The sequence below is a fragment of the Hipposideros armiger genome, unplaced genomic scaffold (genome assembly GCF_001890085.2).
Source record: "Hipposideros armiger isolate ML-2016 unplaced genomic scaffold, ASM189008v1 scaffold_1129, whole genome shotgun sequence".
Classification (NCBI taxonomy): Eukaryota; Metazoa; Chordata; class Mammalia; order Chiroptera; family Hipposideridae; genus Hipposideros; species Hipposideros armiger.
Window position 1 is genome coordinate 267,444 of NW_017732479.1, and position 19,108 is coordinate 286,551.

General features: G+C 54.2%; 1 protein-coding gene across 1 annotated transcript; it reads right to left on the minus strand.

Annotated features, from left to right (window-relative positions):
- Positions 1-7,513: 7,513 nt before the first annotated feature.
- On the minus strand, positions 7,514-18,582 carry PNPLA5 (patatin like domain 5, triacylglycerol lipase). Its single transcript, XM_019632344.1, has 8 exons — positions 18,390-18,582; positions 17,749-17,981; positions 16,048-16,113; positions 15,583-15,792; positions 14,209-14,269; positions 12,901-13,086; positions 10,731-10,863; positions 7,514-8,550 (listed from the first exon to the last, which is right to left on the minus strand). The coding sequence occupies exons 1-8, from the start codon at positions 18,580-18,582 to the stop codon at positions 8,430-8,432; spliced, it is 1,203 nt and encodes a 400-aa protein (XP_019487889.1). The 3' UTR covers positions 7,514-8,429.
- Positions 18,583-19,108: the final 526 nt, after the last annotated feature.

Sequence of the window (19,108 nt, forward strand, 5' to 3'; positions counted from 1 at the left end):
CGCGCCCACGCCCGCCGCCCGGCCGCCGCGCGGCGCTCCGCAGGCGTGACGTCACGGCGCCGCCTCGCCCACACGGCGCGAGGCTGCCCTCCGCCGGTATGACGTCATGGCCCCGCCCGCCGCACCGCCTGCCCTCCGCACGCGTCGTCGTGGCGCCTCCGGGCCCGCCCCGCGCCCGAGAGCCGTTACCCGCCCCTCGCGAGGACCGCCAGAGACCCCTGCCCGCCCTCCTCCATCACGCGTTCGTTCATCGACCCATTGATTCCATCATACAGCATGTGCTCAACGCAGACGCATGAAATGCGCCAGCTAGAAGTGACCTTCAAGATCCCTTCATCCGTTCAACAGATATTTAGGGAGCATCTGATCTGTACCAGGCACTGGTCCAGGTTCCCGAGATACATCAGGCAAAAGCCTGGCCCTCTCGGAGCTTACATCTGTGAATAACCAAGATGATTTCAGATAGTGACAATGTGCTATGAAAAAACATGCTTCATAATCTCCCGGGGGCATGTGAACTGCAGATTCCTGAGTCAACCCCAGACCTAAAAAGACAGGCTCTCTCCAGATAGCGTCCCCAAATCTGCATTTAATAAGGTACTTCTTATGCAGGCTACAATTTGAGAACAACCAGATTCTAAAGAAGTTTTAGCACAACCCCTCTTCTAGTCGCTCACTCCACACATATATATTAAGCACCTACTACATGCCTGGGGCTAGGGAAAACGTGGAGATGAAGCCCTGGCCTAATTCGCTGAGGCTCAGATCATGGTTTCTAAATATTTCCCCACCAAAAGGAACCAGGGTTTCATGAAGGAAAGGTCGATTCCAGGTCTGGGCAAAGAAAGTACAAGATGAGCCTAAAACATCTTGTTAGGCCAAGAAATAAAAAAAGTGTTTTAAAAAATAACGGGGATAGGTCAAAAGGACACAGGAGCTTGAAAGGCCAAATTAGGAACAATTTGCACATGTTAGACAAGCATCGGGAACAACTCAAATGTCCATCAACAGTAGAATGGATAAATTGTGACATAGTCATGCAATGGAATACTTACTACACAGCGATTATAAAAGGAATTACTGGTATATGTAACAACCTCAATGAATTTCAATCAGAATGAACAAAAGAAGCCAAATACAAAGGCAAGAGGTTGTATGGTTTCATTCATATACAGTTCAAGGACAAGCAAAACTAAACTATGGTGATAGAAGACAGAAAAGTGCTTAATTTGGGTCAGAGGGAGAGGTTTGAATGGGAATGGGCACACGAGTCCCCTCCAGAGTGCTGGAAACATATTGCTGTCAGTGATGGTTACACGATGGTATAGACATAGCATAAATAGATACAGGTGGATAGATAGATGGATAGATACATAGATAGATAGATACATAGATACATAGATAAGCAGGGCCTGCTTCATGGTCATGCAACCAGGGGAGTCATACAGGGTCCTGTGCTCAGAAGGATCAGAAGGGCCCTGCACTTGGGGTTTAATGCTCTGTGGTCACCGTCTTGAAATTCTTAATAATTTTATCTTTCAACGTGTGCTTTGTAAGTGACGTGTGATGGGGTAATGGAGCATGTGCTGAAAGCTTGGAGCCTCGGTTCACGAACGGTTCCACCCACTGCCACCTGCTCAGGACAAGTTCCTGACAGCCCATTCCTCTGTCCTCTAGTGTCCCAGCCCTGTCCGAGCTCTCTCCTGCCCCCCATCCAGTGACATGAGGCCTGGGCACCGGCGTGAAGAGGATCAGGTCCGACACTCACACCCCACAGCATCTCAGAGTGGAGGTGATCATAGCTATCCCTGTCATCTTTTTCCTAGACTGGCAGCACCGCAGGGCATTTGGTGGGTCAATCAGCAAAGGCGGGTCTCTCTCCCATCACCAATTCAGTCACCCATTTGTCTGGTTTGGAGGTCGCAATAACCTTGGGGCAGGCAGGTGGGAAGGGGCGATGCCTGGCTTGAGTTCCCCACTCCCGGCCAGGGCATGATGTGTGGGTCCTGCAGCTGACAAGGAGGAAACAGGCAGCTGATGGGCCGTTTTTGGATTCGCGGAGTGGGTCCCCCAGAGCATGGGGAGGGTCTGCAGGTGCCCTAAGACCCTATCCCAGTGTTGGAGAGAGTGACATTACGTAGCAAACAAAAAACACCATGACAGGTTGGGAGCGCGATGGCAGAGGAAAGGGGAAAGCTTCATCTTTTAGTTCCTTTAATGGCATTTTTTCCTGTCTTTTGAACAAGAGGCCCTACGTTTTAATCTTGCACTGAGACCCACAAATTCTGTCCTATATAGATGTCTATGTAAAAAAAACTATTGTGGCATATATACACTTAAGATTTGTATGTGGGTGTTATACCCAAATAACAATTTGCTGTGTGTGTATATGTATGCATTTATATCTAAATAAAAATATTTTGAATGGGAATATTATTAAATGATACAGAAAAGGAATGGTGAGAAAAAAGAACCCATGATTCCATACTGAAACTAAGAAAAGCAAATTAATGAATAAACAAACGGATGAATGAATGAATGAGGAGAAAAGAGAAAGCTCATCTTTCCAGTAAAATAGCAACTAATAAGTATAGAAAGAATCATGTGGTTATAAAATCACTATTTTGTAGTCATCATAATAATTAATCAGATAGGCATATTATTCAAAGCTAAAGCTGTCATTAGGTAAAGATTTGTTGAATAAAAAAATATCTTTCCAGTCTCAGTGCATTTACCCACAGATTACTTATTAATCAGAAAGAAAAAGGGGTAACTTTTCAGTGGAGAAATCTGTCAGGCACTATCTTAATCAAGTGATCAAAATAAACATCACCAACAACATAACAAATTAACACCTTGTGCGTCCGACCTTGTGGTGTACTGAGAAGGACACAGAATCGCTTATGTGGTTCTTCTACCAAAAGTTCATATCCTGAGTCTAATAATTAGGACAGAATATAAAACCTAAACCAAGGGACAGTCTATAAAACAACTAGCCTGTACTCTTCAAACATGTCAATGTTATAAAAACAAACAACAAAAAACAACTGAAAGCATTATTCTACATTAAAGAATAGTAAAGAGATTTGACAAACTAAATCAATGTGCTTGGATTGAATACCGGATCGTGAAAAAAAAAAGCCATAAAGGATGTTACTAGGACAATTTGCAACATATAAATATAGACTCTATATTAGCTAATAATATTAATTTTAAATTTCATGAATTTTAAACTGTACTATGGTTATGTAAAAGCATGTTCTTTTTCTTGGAAGGTACATGCTGAAGTGTTTGGGGGTATAGAGTCATGTCTGTAACTTTCAAATGGTTCTAGAAAAACCCCAATGTGAGTGCATGGGTATATACACATTGAGAGAGGGAGAAAGGAGATGTGGCCAGTGCCACAATGGGTGAATGTAGGTGGTGACATATGTTCATTGTTGTATTCATTTTCTATTGCTGCTATGACAACTTATTATCTCACAGTTCTGATCGTCGGAAGTCTAATGCAGGCATCACCAGGCTAAAATCAAGTGTCAGCAAAGCTGCAATCCTTTCTGGAGGCTCTCGGGATGAATCCATTTCCATGCCTTTTCCAGCCTCGAGCTGCCCACATTCCTTGGCTGTGGCCACTTCCTCCATCTTCAAAGCCAACAACGGCAGGTCTAGTCTTTCTCACATCATGTCACTCTGACACTTACTCTTCTTTCACTTTTAAAGACCCTGCTATTGCATCGGCCTACCCAATAATCCAGGGTCATTTCCCCATTTTAAGGTCAGCTGATTAGCAGCCTTAATTCCCTTTGACATGTAACATAAATGGATAGGGAGCCCAGAAATAGACACACACACACACACACACACACACACACACACACACACACACACACACACATATATATATATATATATATATATATATATGATTGATTTTTTTTTTTACTAAGGTATCCTTAAAAGAGCAGAAAACAGAAGCTTCTTATGAACCAAAACTGTCCACCAAGGCCTGGTCTGCCCCGTGGGTAGTGAACACTCCACCTCTGGAGGTGTGTATAAGGCTGGATAGCCTGACCTGAAGAGACTCTTCCTAAATAAGGGGAAACCGGAACCTCTCTGCTCTCCGACGTCCCTGAGGCTGCTATGGCGGCGTGGAAGCGGCCGCGGGTCGCTGTCCGCGGTGCTGAACGTTCACAGCTCACCGGAACCTACTGCCTGCCCTTCCCATCTGTGACTCTGGGAAGCCGCAACTCCCGGTGGCCCTGTTTCCGCTTTGTTTTATGTTCTGTCTCGATGCATATTTTCCTATTTATATGTATTATCAAAATTTTAAGGCTAGGCACTGTTTATTACAGAAATGTCAAACATATATAAAATTAGAGAGACTAGTATAATGAACTCCTATGTATTCACCACCCAGGGTCAACTGTTATCAGTTCCTGTTTCATCATCTCTCATCCACCTCTCCCCACCCCCGGATTATATTGAAGCAAATCTCACGTATTATGTCATTTCATTCGTGAACATTTCAGTCTGATCTCTAAAAGAATTGAAAACTTATTCTCAATGCAGTACCACAACTAAAAAAATAATGATTATTCCTTAATATCACCAAACATGTCGTTAGTGTACACAATCAGATTGATGGGTGGGATGCAAAGCTCAGAGGGGTGGAGGCATGTGCCTGGGAATGCCTGGTGTGGCCAGGGCTTAGTGCTGGGACACAGGTTGCCCCACTAGCGTCACGTGATCCCAGCCACAGATTGGCACCTACCAGCCTGCTTGACACAGATAGCATTAAGCAAGTCTGAGGCACAATGTGCTGGCTCAAGCAGGTGGTCACACCCACAGGGTGGCCCCTGGGGACAGGCTCCAACCGCACTCCTGCCCAGGCAGGTCAAAGTCAAGATCAATGACATCAGAATCTCTGCAGAAGAACCCCAAGCGTTCGTTTTTCTACCCAGAACTCTAGTGTGCAGGCAGGGTGGAACCAGAGCTTGATCTAGGCTTCAATGCTATCTCCATAACCAACTGGCTGTGTGACCTGGAATAAGGCACTTCACCCCTCTGAGCCTCAGATTCCTTGTCAGTTTAACTTACCATGGGCCACCCCTCACCTGGCTTTGCACCTGCAGCCGCCCCTCCTGGAATGACTTTCTGTCAAACCAGGTTCTAGGCTTCCATAAAGACCCAGTCCAGAGACCCATTTCTCTGTGGCTAATCCCCTCCTGGAATCACTTCTCCTTCCTCTGACCATGTGGTATTAATTGACCATGCTATGAGCTCATAGCAGAGCTGGACACCCCTTAGAAGCCAGCTGGTTTAACTCATGATTTCAAAGACAAGGAAATGAGGGATTGATCGAGGAAAGAACTTGCCCAGTAGCATACAGAAGGTGCACAGTGAAGCCGTGATGGTGGAGGCGTCGTTCTGCTGCCTGCAGCACCATCTTGGGCGCTCCCAGCTCTACCACTTACCAATGAACATAACCTCTTTGTCCCTCAGTTTCCTCACCTGTAAATTGAGGAGAATAATGCCTACTTCCCAAGGTTGCTGTGAGAATTCAGACAGATGAATTCACCTTCAAAGTGACGTACGTGCACTTGGGAGGGTTACAGTCCCTATTACCACCACAGAAACACCAATAAAGGCATGTGACCTTCTCAGAGCAGGGATCTGCCTCAGGCATGAGGACACTCAGCAGACAATTGGAACTCAGAAATCCAGGCTGGGGGGCTTGCAGCCAGCACAAGGAATGTGGTTTAAATATGGGAGTCACAGCTGTGCCAGGGCTCTAGGACCCAAAGAGGTCCTTGGCTGGGACACCGAGAGAAAGAGGGTGGGGGATGCATGACTTCAGCACAACTGATGGGAAGCCATGGTGCACAGTCCAAAGAGGGCTCTGATGTCACGGGTTCGGGCCCCGACCACAGCTCCCCTGAGTTTTGTATGGACTATCCCCCAGTCAGGGGCAGTGTGAGGCTCAAAGGAGGCCCAGTGGTCCTCCTCGTCTGGTGTCTAACACAGAGCAGGAATGTAGATAATACATTTTCACGCCCACTCCCCCTTTCGAGCAGTAATCCCTGCTGTCTGATGCAGTCTGCAAGGAGCGGTAAATTTTCCCAAGTACATACTCCCTGAGGTACCATATGTGTTATTGCCTTCATTCTACACAGGGGGAAACTGAGGCTCTGAGAGGTGAGGGGATTAATACTGAGTTGCAGGTCCCCTGAGTTCAGGTCAGCCTGAATTCAGAGTCAAGGCCAGGATCCCGCCTCTGCTCTGTAACACCTCAGAGCTCTGTGTTAGGAGGATATATAGGTGACAAGTCAAGGAACTCTGACCTGGACCAGTTCCTGGCCTGTCTGCTTTGTCAGCTGAGCCATCTAAGCATTTCTTTTTTTCTTTTTCTTTTTTTATTGGGGAATTGAGTGGATGGGAACAGTGCTGGGAAATTGGGGGAAGGGGAACAGACAAGTTGCTGTCGTTTTGTTCTTCAGTCTAGTTGTGGAGGACGTTGCTTCACTGGCCCAAGTTGGCACCATCATTGCGCTCTTCCCGGGCGAGGCACATCAGTTGCCGGCTTCTGGATGGCCACTCACTGCGGCTGCTGGCCGCTCACGCTGGCTGCTGTCTACATACGGTAGCCCATGGCAACCCACTGCCACAGGGACTGCAGCCTACGCCGTCGCCAGTGACTTAAGCGTTTCTTAAGGGCTTGGTCAGGAGCACAGAGTGAGTTCTGCTCTGAGGACAGGAAGACAAGTGACTCCCAGGAGAGGCCAGCGGAGGTCTGGTGTCCCAGCATCCTTTCTGGGATGGGGAGACATGAAGAGGACTGGGGAGGGAGGGATTAGAGGCACTGCCACACCATCAACCTTCCTGTGGCATCCAGGGATTTTGGGCTCCCCAACAGAAGCACATGCAGCTGGAATTCTGAAAAGATTTTAATCCCTTTCATCTCTCCCTCCCCACACCCTCCCATCTCTAGCCAGGGGCTCCCACTGGATGGACCCAGTAGGAAGTCACAGATCAAGGTTGCTGGAGTGAGGCCAACCATGGGGTCACCCCCAAGGGCTGGTGCAGGACAGAGAAAGTCAGAGAAAGTGTTCGAGGGGAGGCACGCCACCCCATCACTTCCAGTTGCTCCCCAGTCTCTGATATGAGCACATTCTCCATCTTCTGTAAACAGATCTACAAGAGTGCCGGAGCCCCTCTTCTCAGCAGATGCTGCCCCCAAGTCCCCCATTTGGAAATTCCAGAACCAAGATGTGTGTCTCAGCTCCTGTCTTCCTTTTTCCCTTTGATGAGACAGGGGCAGGCGACCTAGGACTCAGGCACAATGACCTAGGACATACCAACAGGCCGGGCCTCTCCCCCAAAAGAAGCACCCGGACCCCAGGGAACTGGCTCTACGGAGCAGGGGCTCCAGAGGGGCCGGCGGGGCCTCCCTGGCTCCTGAGGGCCAACTGCCCACACAGTCTGGGACAAGAGTCTGAGAGGAAAAAAGGGGGTCTGTCCCCTCAGTCCTCCACTCAGCCAACAACTCCAGTGCCCACCCTGGGCGAATGGCTGGGCTCCGAGCTCCGGAAGGCGAGTCACATCCAGGCCTTACTCAGGGGGCAAAAGTGAGCACACAGGACACGTCTGGGCCAGTCGCTGGGCTGGCCCAGTTTGGTGGCCCTCAGGACTGATGGGCAGGGCAGGCCTGGGTTTCTTGGCCAAATGCGAAGGACGGGCTGTCTTGGGCTGAAGGGGGCTGGTGACCAACAGGCTGCAGAGGAAGTGGGATCCAACCAGTGCAGGCTGTCAGAGCCTGGGGCTGGGTGACGGGCAGGGGGAAGCCCTGTGGTGGCAGCCTGGCACTCAGGGAGCCCTGGCTCACGCTTCTCCCAAATCCTGCAATGAGGAAGGACCTGGGCCCTTATTCTGGCTGAGCTGGGAGTGACGGAAAGGTTCCCGGGGTGGCCCCTCCCTGGGAGCCCTGTGCCAGTTTCCTTGGTAAACAAATGGCTGTTGAGTGGGTGTGGGGGGACTGTGGGGTCTCCAGCCAGTAGGGAGGGCAGGTGGGGGAGAGACAGGCAGCCCCAACCCAGACCCCAAACAGGGCATGTGGGGACATCTGGAAGGATGGCAGAAGGACTGGCAGGGATCTGGCAGAGTGGGAGCTGGCTGTCCTCTGTGAGCTCCGGCTCTGTGTGTGCAGGGGGAGTGATGACTGCCCCCAGCAGGCCCTGCAGACTCATCGATGTGACTGGTCAGTACCGACATCCAGGTCCAGCACGGGTCTAACCCACAGCGGTGACCAAACACATGTGCAGGGGGCTGCACAGGGGCATGGACAGTGGGACTCGGATGATGTGGACTGCCTGCCTGGGGGCCAGAGAAACAGATGCTGCCTCCCCCATCCAGCACGGCCGCTCCTGCCGACCTCATCTGACCAGCCCGACAAGCTGGTCCTTCGTTTTGACGTAGGCCTCGAAGGCCAATGTCCTCATCGTGCCCTGCATCCAGCACAAGTCAGCCGGCACATCGGGCAGCCACGCCACCAGCCTGCAGGAAGAGGCAGTAGCAGTTCACTGGGCCAAGCCTGAGCGTCAGCCGGCTGAGACCACCTTCCCCGCAGGGCCAAGGCAGAGCTGGGGTCCCTGCACCGGAGGCACCAGGGCTAAAGGAAGGGTAATGGGGGTAAGAAGCCCCCAGCAATGTTGTCTCCACCGCAGAGCAGGCCAGACCCACGGGGCAGCGGCAGGGGAGTGAGGGGTTGGGGGAATGAACCACGATAGACTCTGAACTTGGTGGAGGCGGCCAGGCCCTGAGGGTCGACTCCACAGGGAACACATGAGGAGCCCAGGGGAAGGAAAGGGAAGGGCTTCGGGGCCAGGCTAGCTCCCCTGCTCATCAGCCGTGTGGCCTGGGCAGGTCAGGGAACCTCTGTGGGCCTCGCTTTCCTCACCTGCCCAAGGAGAACAGCCACCCTGCCTACATCTCCATCCCTTCCTCTCTCTCCTCCCCAGACCAGCCCCTGTCCCCCACACTTCACACCCCTGCATCCACTCTCCTCCCAGCAGCCAGTGACCTTGAAACATAGAGCCCACAATAGCCCTTTCTGACTCAAACCCTCCTGTGCTCCCCACATGGGCCCCGCAGTGTCAGCAGAGGGCCAGGTCATACAACTATGGCTGCGAAGCTGCCTGGCCAGGCAGCATCTCTAACTCACTTGACACTGCAGGCCTCATCCCCAACGTATTACCCTTGGAGTGGCCTCTAAACCAGGCCCTCAAACTGGGCAGACAGTCCACAGAGTGCCGTATGACAAGCCAAACATAAGCTGGACTATCACCTCCCTCATTCTGGACCTTCTGCCTCTATTATTACAACCTAGATATTGAGCATGTACAGAACATACCAAGTATGAATTTCCCTGTGGTCTGGGCAGGGCTCCCTATCAGTGCTCATACATGGATTAATTGATTTATAATTTGGTAATTGAAAAGGCTAGAATTTGCCTTTACCCTTTTTTATTTCAACTTGTGGTTTCAGTCTAATAGCTCAGCACGAGGAGAAGCTGTGCCAGCAGAAAGCTCCCTCCCAGCTTTCAGTCACCAGCAATTCAAACAGCAGGGGCTGGTCCAGTCATTAGCTCAACATGGAACAAAGGCCTGTGACCCACTACGTAGACCTTCTTCTGGGGCATAGAGAATTGTTTAAAATGCAGATCTCCCTGTGCCACTTTCCTGTTGAAACCCTTCATTGCCTTCCCCCCACTGTCAGGACAAAGTCCATACCTCACACATGGCCAGAGAGCCCTGTGTGTCTACCCCTGCCGACCTGCCCCACCTTGTACAGCACTCCACTTTTTGGCTTCAGACACACTGGCCTCCCTTTCTGCTCCTAAGATGAGCCTTCTGCCCCAGGACCTTTGCACATGCTCTTCCATCCATCTGGAAGGTTTTACTCGTCCCTCTTTGCTTAGTGGACTCTTACCCATCCTTCGGATTATAGCTCATAAGTTACCTCCTCTAGGCAGCCTTCCCTGACTAGACAGCCCCTAATATGAGCCATCCCAGTTCATAGCCAGTGGAGATCTCTCTGGGTATCTCTAGGCAGAGCTGTGATTAAACAGGTGAGTGTGTGATGATTTGTGGGTTGTTGGGCTGCACAAGGCCAGGGACTGGGTCTAGGTCAATGCAGCCTCCCTAGCCCTTAGTCAGTCAGGGCTTGGTCCCTAGCAGGCCCTCAATAACGATTGGAATAAATGAACAAACCATCAGGAGTGGTCCATTAGTCAGCAGCTAGAATGGTTAGTGGGGGCTTAACCACAGTCAGTCTGCCATGGGACAGCCTTGTTTTATAGAAAAGGAATCCGAGGCGCAGAGAGGTTAAGAGACCTGGCCCAGGCCACAGAGCAAATCTGAGCCAGACCAGTCCCTAGAGTTATCTTCAAAAATAGCATGTGGTCTCTGAGGCTCTGACAGGTGGAGCAATGGGCCAGAGGTCCTAGAGACAAGGGAGGGGCTGGGCACTGACCAGGAGGCCCCCGCTTGATTACAGCTGCCATCCTGCCTCCCCATCAATCTGGTTCTGCAGAGACCACCAGGACCCCTCAGCAAATTGCTGCTGACACTAGGCAGCATGGGGAGACGAGCTGCCCTTCCTGCCATGAGCACTGATCTCGGCCACAACCCTGGTGGCAAGCCAGGCCCTTCCCATGACCCCTGGCCGGGCCTCACCTTCTGCTCCGGAAGTAGATGTACTCGAAGGGCAGCGTGTAGGGCAGCAGTAGGTACGTCAATGCCCGCCCGGGCATCGACCGGCGGAAGCGGGCCCAGGGGCTGGGGTCCCTCATACATGCTTTCTTCAGTACTACAAGAGAAGCCATGGTGTCCCACCTGCCCCTCCAGCCAGCCCCTTCCATGTCCCCTGGAGGGCAGGTAGCATCACCTCCTCTCTACCTCATAGTCCACAGACTACACCCACCCCCATCTGCAGAGGAAGAAACAGCATTGATCAAGCCCCTCCCATGAGCCAGCAGGTGGCTGGGCCCTCAGCTCATGCTGTCATTATTGTCCCTGAAATGGGCAGGGTGAGCCCCTTTCACAGAAGGGGAGACTGAGGTTCAGAGTGGACCAGTGACTTGCCCAAAACCCATCGCCAGGAAGTGGCAGGGCCAGGATGGACCCAAGGCCTGTCAGGCTTCCCAAGCGCTTTCCGCCTCTCCTACCCCTCTGGAAAGTCTGCTGTGGCCCCCCAGGATGGGGTATGTGCCCACACCACACCTCGCTCGATAACAGCAACACATTGGTATATTATTATCAACCACAGCAGCGGCAGCTGCTAGGACCACAACGACCATTTTCAAAGCCCTCTGTCCTCTGCACTGACCAGAGTGGAAGGAGCCAGCATCCAGGCCAGGGCAGAGCCAGGCCCCAAATCCCTGCCCCCAGACCACAGCGCAGCCACGCAAACACCACCATCCAGATTCTGCCCAGCGCCCCTAGAGACACACGCTGGGAGGGTTCACCGACAGCACAGCTCAAAGACCCAACCCCCGTTTACCTGCCATGGGTCCTGGGACACATCCCTTCCCTTCCCCAAGCCTAGGTAATGTGGGGATACCGCAGGACCTACCTCCCTGGGCAAGTAGGTGAGGGTTAATGGATGTCTGTAAGGGCCAGGCCAGATGACAATTCCCTTCCCAGCCGGCTGGCCGTGATGGCTGCAGTACTGGCCCTGCCCCTAGGGGCAGCTCTCTGGTGCCCCCATGTGGCTGCAGGGATGCTGCCAGGGTTCCAGAAAGCTTGGACCTCAGGGCTCAGTCCATTTGTGCTCACCCTGCGTGGTCCGCAGTGCTGAAAGAGGTGCGCTCCTCATCCCCCATTCCCTCAGCCACCTCACTGTCCCTGCTCTGGTCTCACCACCATCATCTCTCCTCCCAGCCTCCTGCCTCTGCCGCTTGTCCCCTCCCAGCGAGTTGCAATAACCCCTGCAGTTCAGAGCTGCAGTGAATTCGGAAGTACCTGCCCCCACCCCACAGTGGCCCCATTTCTCTCCTCCAGGCTACGTGCCCAACCTTCCCAGCCCCCCTCAGCTCATCTCTGCTACCCTGCCCCTCAACCCCTGTGTTAAGCTCCAGGGCCTCCAGCTCTTCCCCGCTCCAGCCCACCCCAGGACATCTGCACATGCTGTGCCCTCGGCCTTGTCTGCCCCTCTTTGCCTGGCCATCTCCTCCCTTCATGCCTCACCGAGATGCTGCTCTAACTTACCCCCCACCAGCACCATGACAATGTGTCTGTGGGACCCTGCACTTTCCTGCTATTGCAACTGTGACATTTAGGGCACTGAGCAGGAGAGCAGGCTAAATGGTTCAGAGCAGTACGGTGGTTCTGCCATTTGCTAGCGATGGGACCTTGGGTAAGTCACTTAAAACCTCTCTGTGCTATGGTTTCCTCGTCTGTACAATGGGGACAATTCAGTACCACACTCAGAGTATTGGTGAAAGGATGAAATGAGTCCAGACCCTCCAGACATGTCCGTCCTGTGCCCCTCACTGCCTCCCGCCCTTTCCTGGACAGTGGGCACAAAGACCTGGCTTTCTCAGGCACAAGCTTGGCTTCGAATCCCCCAGCTGCGGGCTTTGAGGCCTTCCCCTCTCTGAGATTCAGTTTTGTCATCAGTGAAATGGGGTAAGAAACTCACTTAGGTCCAGTGTTGTGGTGAGGAGCGAATGGCACAACATGTAAAAACCCCTGGCACCATGCCTGGCACTTAGTAGGTGCTCAAAAAAGAAAGAGTTCTGTCCTCTACCAGACAATGAGCACCTTCAGGGCAGGATCCCAGCCCCTGGCCCCTGTGTGCAGGGCACCTGCTAGGTGAGCAAATACAGGTAGGAAAGGGCGGTACCAGCATCCAGCTCTGGCGAGACCTTCTCAAAGTTGGGCACGTCCTTGACCACCACGTTGGGTATTTCCCAGTTGAGCGACAGGCCTGCCTCTTGGCCTGGGACATGAACAGCATCCCAGGTCCCGTCAACTGGGGCTGGGGGCTCCTTGGACACCAATGTCCACAGCACCGGCTCCTTGGTGAGTCCTGGGTGAGGAAACAGGCGGGATATTACAGGTCAGCACATTTGGAGCCTCCCGGTGACAATGACTTCCCCGGCTCTCACACTATCCATACCATCCACGTCCCTCAAGGCAGAAACCCAGCTTTGAGGACCTGCTTGTCCCATGATGGACCCATGGCTGGTCCTGGACGATACCTTCCTGCATGGCCCTGGCCCTGGTCTGCTCCCTGTTTCCCAGTGGTTAATCAGGGCCCTGAGGACCGTCCCGGGTTCAAATCCTGCCTCTACCACATGCAAGCTATGTAACCTAATGGCTCCGTGCCTCAGTTTCCCTCTCTGTGAAAGCAGAAAATCAAGACCTGCTCGATATGGTCGCTCTGAAAATTGGATAAGTCTCAGGCCCAGGTCTGGGCACGTGGTAAATGCTCAGCAAACGCTTCCTGCTGCTGTGTGTTTTTGGGGGGGCGTCGAGGACATGAGTCCTGGGGCCACACAACCTGAGTTCGCCTCTCAGCTCTACCACTTTGAAGAGCATCACCCTGTAGGATGACATCCAAGCTCTAGCCCAGACCTCGGTGGCCCACCTGCTGCCCCAGGAACACGCACACGCACATACACACACATGCACACACGTACACACACACGCACATGCGTGCACACACACGCGCACACGCACACCTGCAGCCATGCTGTATGTGCCCTCAAGGTGCCAGCCTCTGTTCCTTTGCTCTTGCTCTCCTCCCCTCTGCCAGAACACCCTTTCCAACCTTTCCATCATCTGCCTAACTAGTCAAAACCCAGCTATCTGTTGCTGTCTCCAGGGAGCCTTCCTTGTCCTCTCCACCCTCCCAGGCTGAGCCAAGGGCCTCCTCTGGGCTCCACAGCCCTGAGCGTCCCTGCCTCTCCCTGAGGGGATATCTCTCTCTGGGCCTCTTCCCCTGCAGGCCGTGGGCAGCTCGAAAGCAGGACACACGTGTGCTTCCTCACTGGGTCCCCAGCTTCCAGCTTAGGCCAAGCACTGAACAGATGGCTAAGGGAGGGAATGAGTGAGTCGAGGTCCAGAAAACCTCAAATGCCCAAGAGGCAGGGTCCACCTGGCACTCACATGGGGTGAGGTCCCCGCTACCGTAGGGGCTGCCACCTACCGCGTCTCTCCAGGAACCGCAGGGCATCCAGGTAGCCTTGTCTGCAGATGTCGGCCACCACCTGCCAACACACAGGTCAGGGTGGGATGAAGAAGGCTTGGATCTCCCCTCAAGCTGGTGGTCACAGGCCAGAGACTTGTCTTCAACTGCCAGTGAGCCCAGCCCAGCCTATGCTCCCCCAGAGACCCCTCAGCAGGGCTCAAGATCCTTGGGGGGCCCCAGCGCAGGGTAGGGAGGGCCACAGGACCACAGATGGAACACATCTGTTCGAGCCACTTCCTTCCCCACAGCCTCATTTCACTTCTCTCTTCTAAGACTCCCTGGCTGGGGGTGCTTGCTCCAGCCCCTCCCCCCACTGGCCTCCATTCCCTCCTCGGGGCCCAGGATGCCTGGGACATTGCCTGGCTCCCTGTAGGTCCCTTTGCCTGTTTGATGTTCACTTCCAGGACCCGCCTGAGATGGCAGGGGAGCCCCGGGGCCCACGCCTGCCTGTCTCAGTCAGGGCCCCACCAGCGAGGAAAAGGCACCTGTAGGTCCAGAGAGGCGCTCTGGCTCCCCTTGCTGTGTGACCTGGGACGGCCACACCGCCTTTCTGAGAGCCTTGGTTTCCTTGTCCGTAAATGGGGCTGAGACTTTCTGTCCACCCCAGGGCTGCAGGGAGGGTCAGAGGCAATGAACATGACCTTGTTTCATAAATTATAAAACATTACAGAATCACAAGAGATGTGAAGGAATAGGGGAGGGCCAGGGCGTGGTGGGGGTGGAGGAGCATGTTACCATGACAGGCTAGGTTGTCAAATTACCGATTTCCCAGAAGTATCAAGGGGCAAAAAGCAGGAAATGTGGGTTGCTGCCCATCTTTTTCTGGGCTTGTGCCTCACCTCCACGTGGCCACTCTGATTGCAGTCTAGGGCAACGGTTAGGAGCACAGGTCTGGGCTAGCTCGGGATTCGAAACCTGGCTGTGTGGCTTCCAGGCTGTGTGGCTTTGAACAGGTCACTTAACCTCTCTGAGCCATAGTGTCCCCCCCCTGAGAAATGGAGATGATAACAGTGCCTCCTCACAGAGCCCGACCCAGGGGAGCACCAACAGAGGTCTGGCTCACACACACGCTCAGCAGAGTTGGCGTCAATGTGCTGCCTTGATGGGGGGCCCGTCCCAGCTCAACACTTGCTCAGGAGTGGGAAGAATAGTAAGGACACAACTCGAGCCTCGGGCTGTGGGTTCGAGGGCATGGCTGTAAGACGGGACATGTGTCCTAACTGCCCTGAGGCAGTGGGGAAGGTTCAGGGGCACAGAGTCTGACTCATGGGGCCCTTGATCATGGTCAAGCCTCTAACACCTTCAAGGCTGGGTGCCGGGGGCCAGACCTACCTCAGGGCTGGGGGGTATGAGGCAGAGAAGCCCCATGTAAACGTTGTTGGTGGAGACCTGGAAGCTGGTATTGAAGGAGTTCAGCTCGTGCATGCTGGCCGAGGTGGTCTGGGGGCAGATGTCCACTGTCCCGTGGAGAGGCGACACGGTGATGGTGTTGGGGCAGTCCGCCAATGGCAAGTTGTTGCTCAGAGCCCCATCCAAGTAGCGCTGCAATGCAGGTGGGCGGTGCTCGGATCCCTGCCCTCCTGCCTCACCACCGTGGCCAAAGAGCCACCGGCCAGAGAGGGGCTGCAGCCGGTGGCCCTGTGACTGCCCCTGAGTCACTAGGTCTGCTCTAGCTCAGATTGCTCTGAGCACCCCAGGGTGCTGGCACACAGTAGGTGCTCAAGGAGCGCTGGTGCCCTCCATCCACCCACACACCTCTCAACAGCAGGTGCTCAGGGCAGGGCGTCGGCCACTTACCTCCCCTCTGAATTCGGGGGGGATTATCCCGCAGTAGAAAGGGACGTATAGGGAGCAGATCACGGCCTGGAAAAACAAGAGTCAGCAGAACACAGTTGTTCAGGCTCCTCGTGCTCAAAACCTGCTTTGAGCACAACAGGGTCCAATCCCAGGGTGGCCGGCGAGGTGGGGGTTATTCCTCCTGTGTCCAGGGGACGGATCTGAAGCCCTGGGAGGCTTTGTAAGGGTAAGAAGGGACTTCAATGCAAGCCCATCTCGACACCCGCCTGCCTTCCTCTCCTTGCTGAGCCTCGTGTCCTTGCTGACGGGACCCTTGCTAACTCAGGATTGCTGCTCAGATGTCTTCCCCCCAAGGCGAGTGGAGGCACCAAGTGCTACTTCTTGTTCACTAGTCTGGCAGAAATTCCCCGCCAAGAATCTAGGGGTGCCTCCCAACGTGCGTTCCTTGGACACTGATCCAACCAGATGCACCTCAAACAAGATACCTTGACTTCTCTATCTGCTTGGAAAACACGGTCTACTTTTCCCAGGAGAGACTCTGTCAAGTCCTGCAGTAAAAGAGACCTTATCACAGGCCCCAATGCTATTGGTATTTAGGGCTGGACAATTCTCTGTTGTGAGGAGGAGGGATGGGTACTGTCCTTTGCATTGAAGAATGTTTAGCAGCGTCCCTTATCGCTACTCACCAGATGCTAGTGCTATACTCACACACACACAGTTGTGACAGCCAAAAATGTCTCCAGCATTGCCAAATGGCTCCAAGGGGGAAATCACCCCAGTTGAGAACCACCAACCCAGAACTTCCCAACACCTAGAGCATAGAGCCTGTCTCACAGAACTCTTGGAGGTCCCCTCCCCGCCAGTCCTCTCTGGGAAATGCACACCTTTCCTGTCTCTGACCAGATGGAGAGGCAGGTGAGCACCTCGCTCCCCTAGATGAATAATGAGTGACAGCAGCTAATGTTTAGTGAGGACCTATTGTGTGCCAGGCCCTGTACTATGTGCCATATAGGCAGAGATGCTGGAACACACGTTGGGGTCCCCAGCTGGCTTCCTCGGGAGACCGTGGACATCAGCCCGCAGCAAGGGACTGGCCCCTCTCTGCACACACTAAGAATTGCCATCAGCACGGACTCAGAGACAGGCCCCGTGCTAGGTGCTGGGAGCACCAAGAGGAAACAGGTTCTGCATTACGGAATCCCAGTCTGAGTGGACAGTGAGACCCTGATGGAGAGGGTGGGCAGAGCCTCGATAGGAGAAGCACAGGTTTCCTAACTGAGGCCTTATAGGGGAGAGGCCTGACTCCCTACCTGTCTGAGCTCACCCAGGGACCCTCCTAGCCACCCCCACCTCCTGTCCCTGCACTCTTTCCCTGACCACATGGCTCTCTGTGATATCCTCCTGTTTTATTTCAATACTGGATTGCTTATTCATTCATTGATCTGTAGCTCACACATGTCAGACCAGAAGCCCCAAGACACCGCAGAGTGGAAGTCTCTGTACTCACCTTGCCGTCGGTGTTTGCACCTTGGCTCTCGCATTTGTGAACAAACTGAGGAGCTGCAAGTTCACCACCCCACCCCCACTCACCCACCCTGCCCTGCAGAAGTGTCTGCCCCTGGGAAGTGCCTGGAAGTCACTCTGGTAAGAGATGGAGCCCACTTACCTGCCACCACGCCCTGGGACCCACCAGCCGCTCACCTGGATGACCTCATCGCGGGAGGAGAAATCCGTGACCATGACATTGCGGCCATCAGGCCAGTGGGTCAGTGAGACGCCCAGCCGCTGGGAGGCCAAGAGGTGAATGTTGGCGGGCAGAAAGGCTTGCAGCTTCTGCTTGATGTGCTCGATGGGCCCAAAGGCGGGGTGGAAGACGCCCAGGCTCAGCTGTTCCACCTGCTTGACCAGGACCATGAGCTGGGAGCAGGGGAAGTCTGCAGGCATGGGGACAGGGTGCTAAGCCACTGGGGGTCCTGCCACACCCGCTGGGAGGCTTGACCTCCCTCCTGCGTGCCATGGGAGTGGAGGGTCCTTGGCGCTCCAGCTCAGTTCTGTGCCCAGCACTGTGTGCAAATGCTCTGCCCACCTTTTGCCCCCGAGTGACCTTGGGAACAGTCTTCCCAGCTCTGAGCCTCGGATCCCTCTTCTGTGGAATAGGAGTTCCGAGTCCCCAGGGTTCCCATCAGGAATAAACAAGAGCGAGCATGCTGGGTGGAAAGACCCCTGGGCACAGCACAGGCACGAGGCCCTGGGACACCCCTCTCCCTCCGCGCCCACCCCTCCGCTCGGAATCCGCTTGCGAGTTCCTCAGCCCTCCTCGCCCCCGCTGTCCCCAGACGCACCAACTGATTCGCCCATGACGATGCAGAGGGCGTTGAGCGATCCAGACGAGGAGCCGTAGAACCGGCGGGCGCCCTGGAGGAGGCGCGGGGCGCGCTCCCTCAGGCAGTGGGTGACGCCGACGTAGTAGAGGCCCATGAAGCCAGCGCCGGCAAAGGACATGTTCCAGCTGCCCTCCTCCCCGAAGCAGCGCATGGCGGGGGGGCCGGGATGGTTACAGAGCCGGAATGGGGCTGGCAAGGCTCAGTGGCGGATGCGGCCCGGAGGGAGCGCGGGACGTGGAAGCCGCACCGGTCGAATGTGGAGCGGGAGGCGCGGCGCACAGGTGTAGCTCCCGCGGGAGCCCAGGCCCCGCCCCTGGTGCCCCGGTCCCGCCTCCAGGGCTGCGTTACCCGCCGCCCCTAAAATGAGGTCTCCGGGCTATGGCCTCCCTCCCCTCCAGGCGAGCACCAGGTGTGCCCCAGAAGTGCGGACAGGCTGTGAGTGTCCTGACGCCGCCCCCACACACCTGTCCTGGTTCCGGTTCATGCCCCCAGATTCCTGGGTGACAGGACCCGGGAGAATGGAACCAACCCTTCACCTGATCACTGGGAACCTCGATAGAAACACTTATTCCTGTCTACATTTTACAGATCAGGAAACTGAAAGCAGGGGCCAAAGTGAGAGCAGGGAAGAGGCAGAGCTGGACCCAACACCTGGTCTTTGGTGTCAAACCAGACAA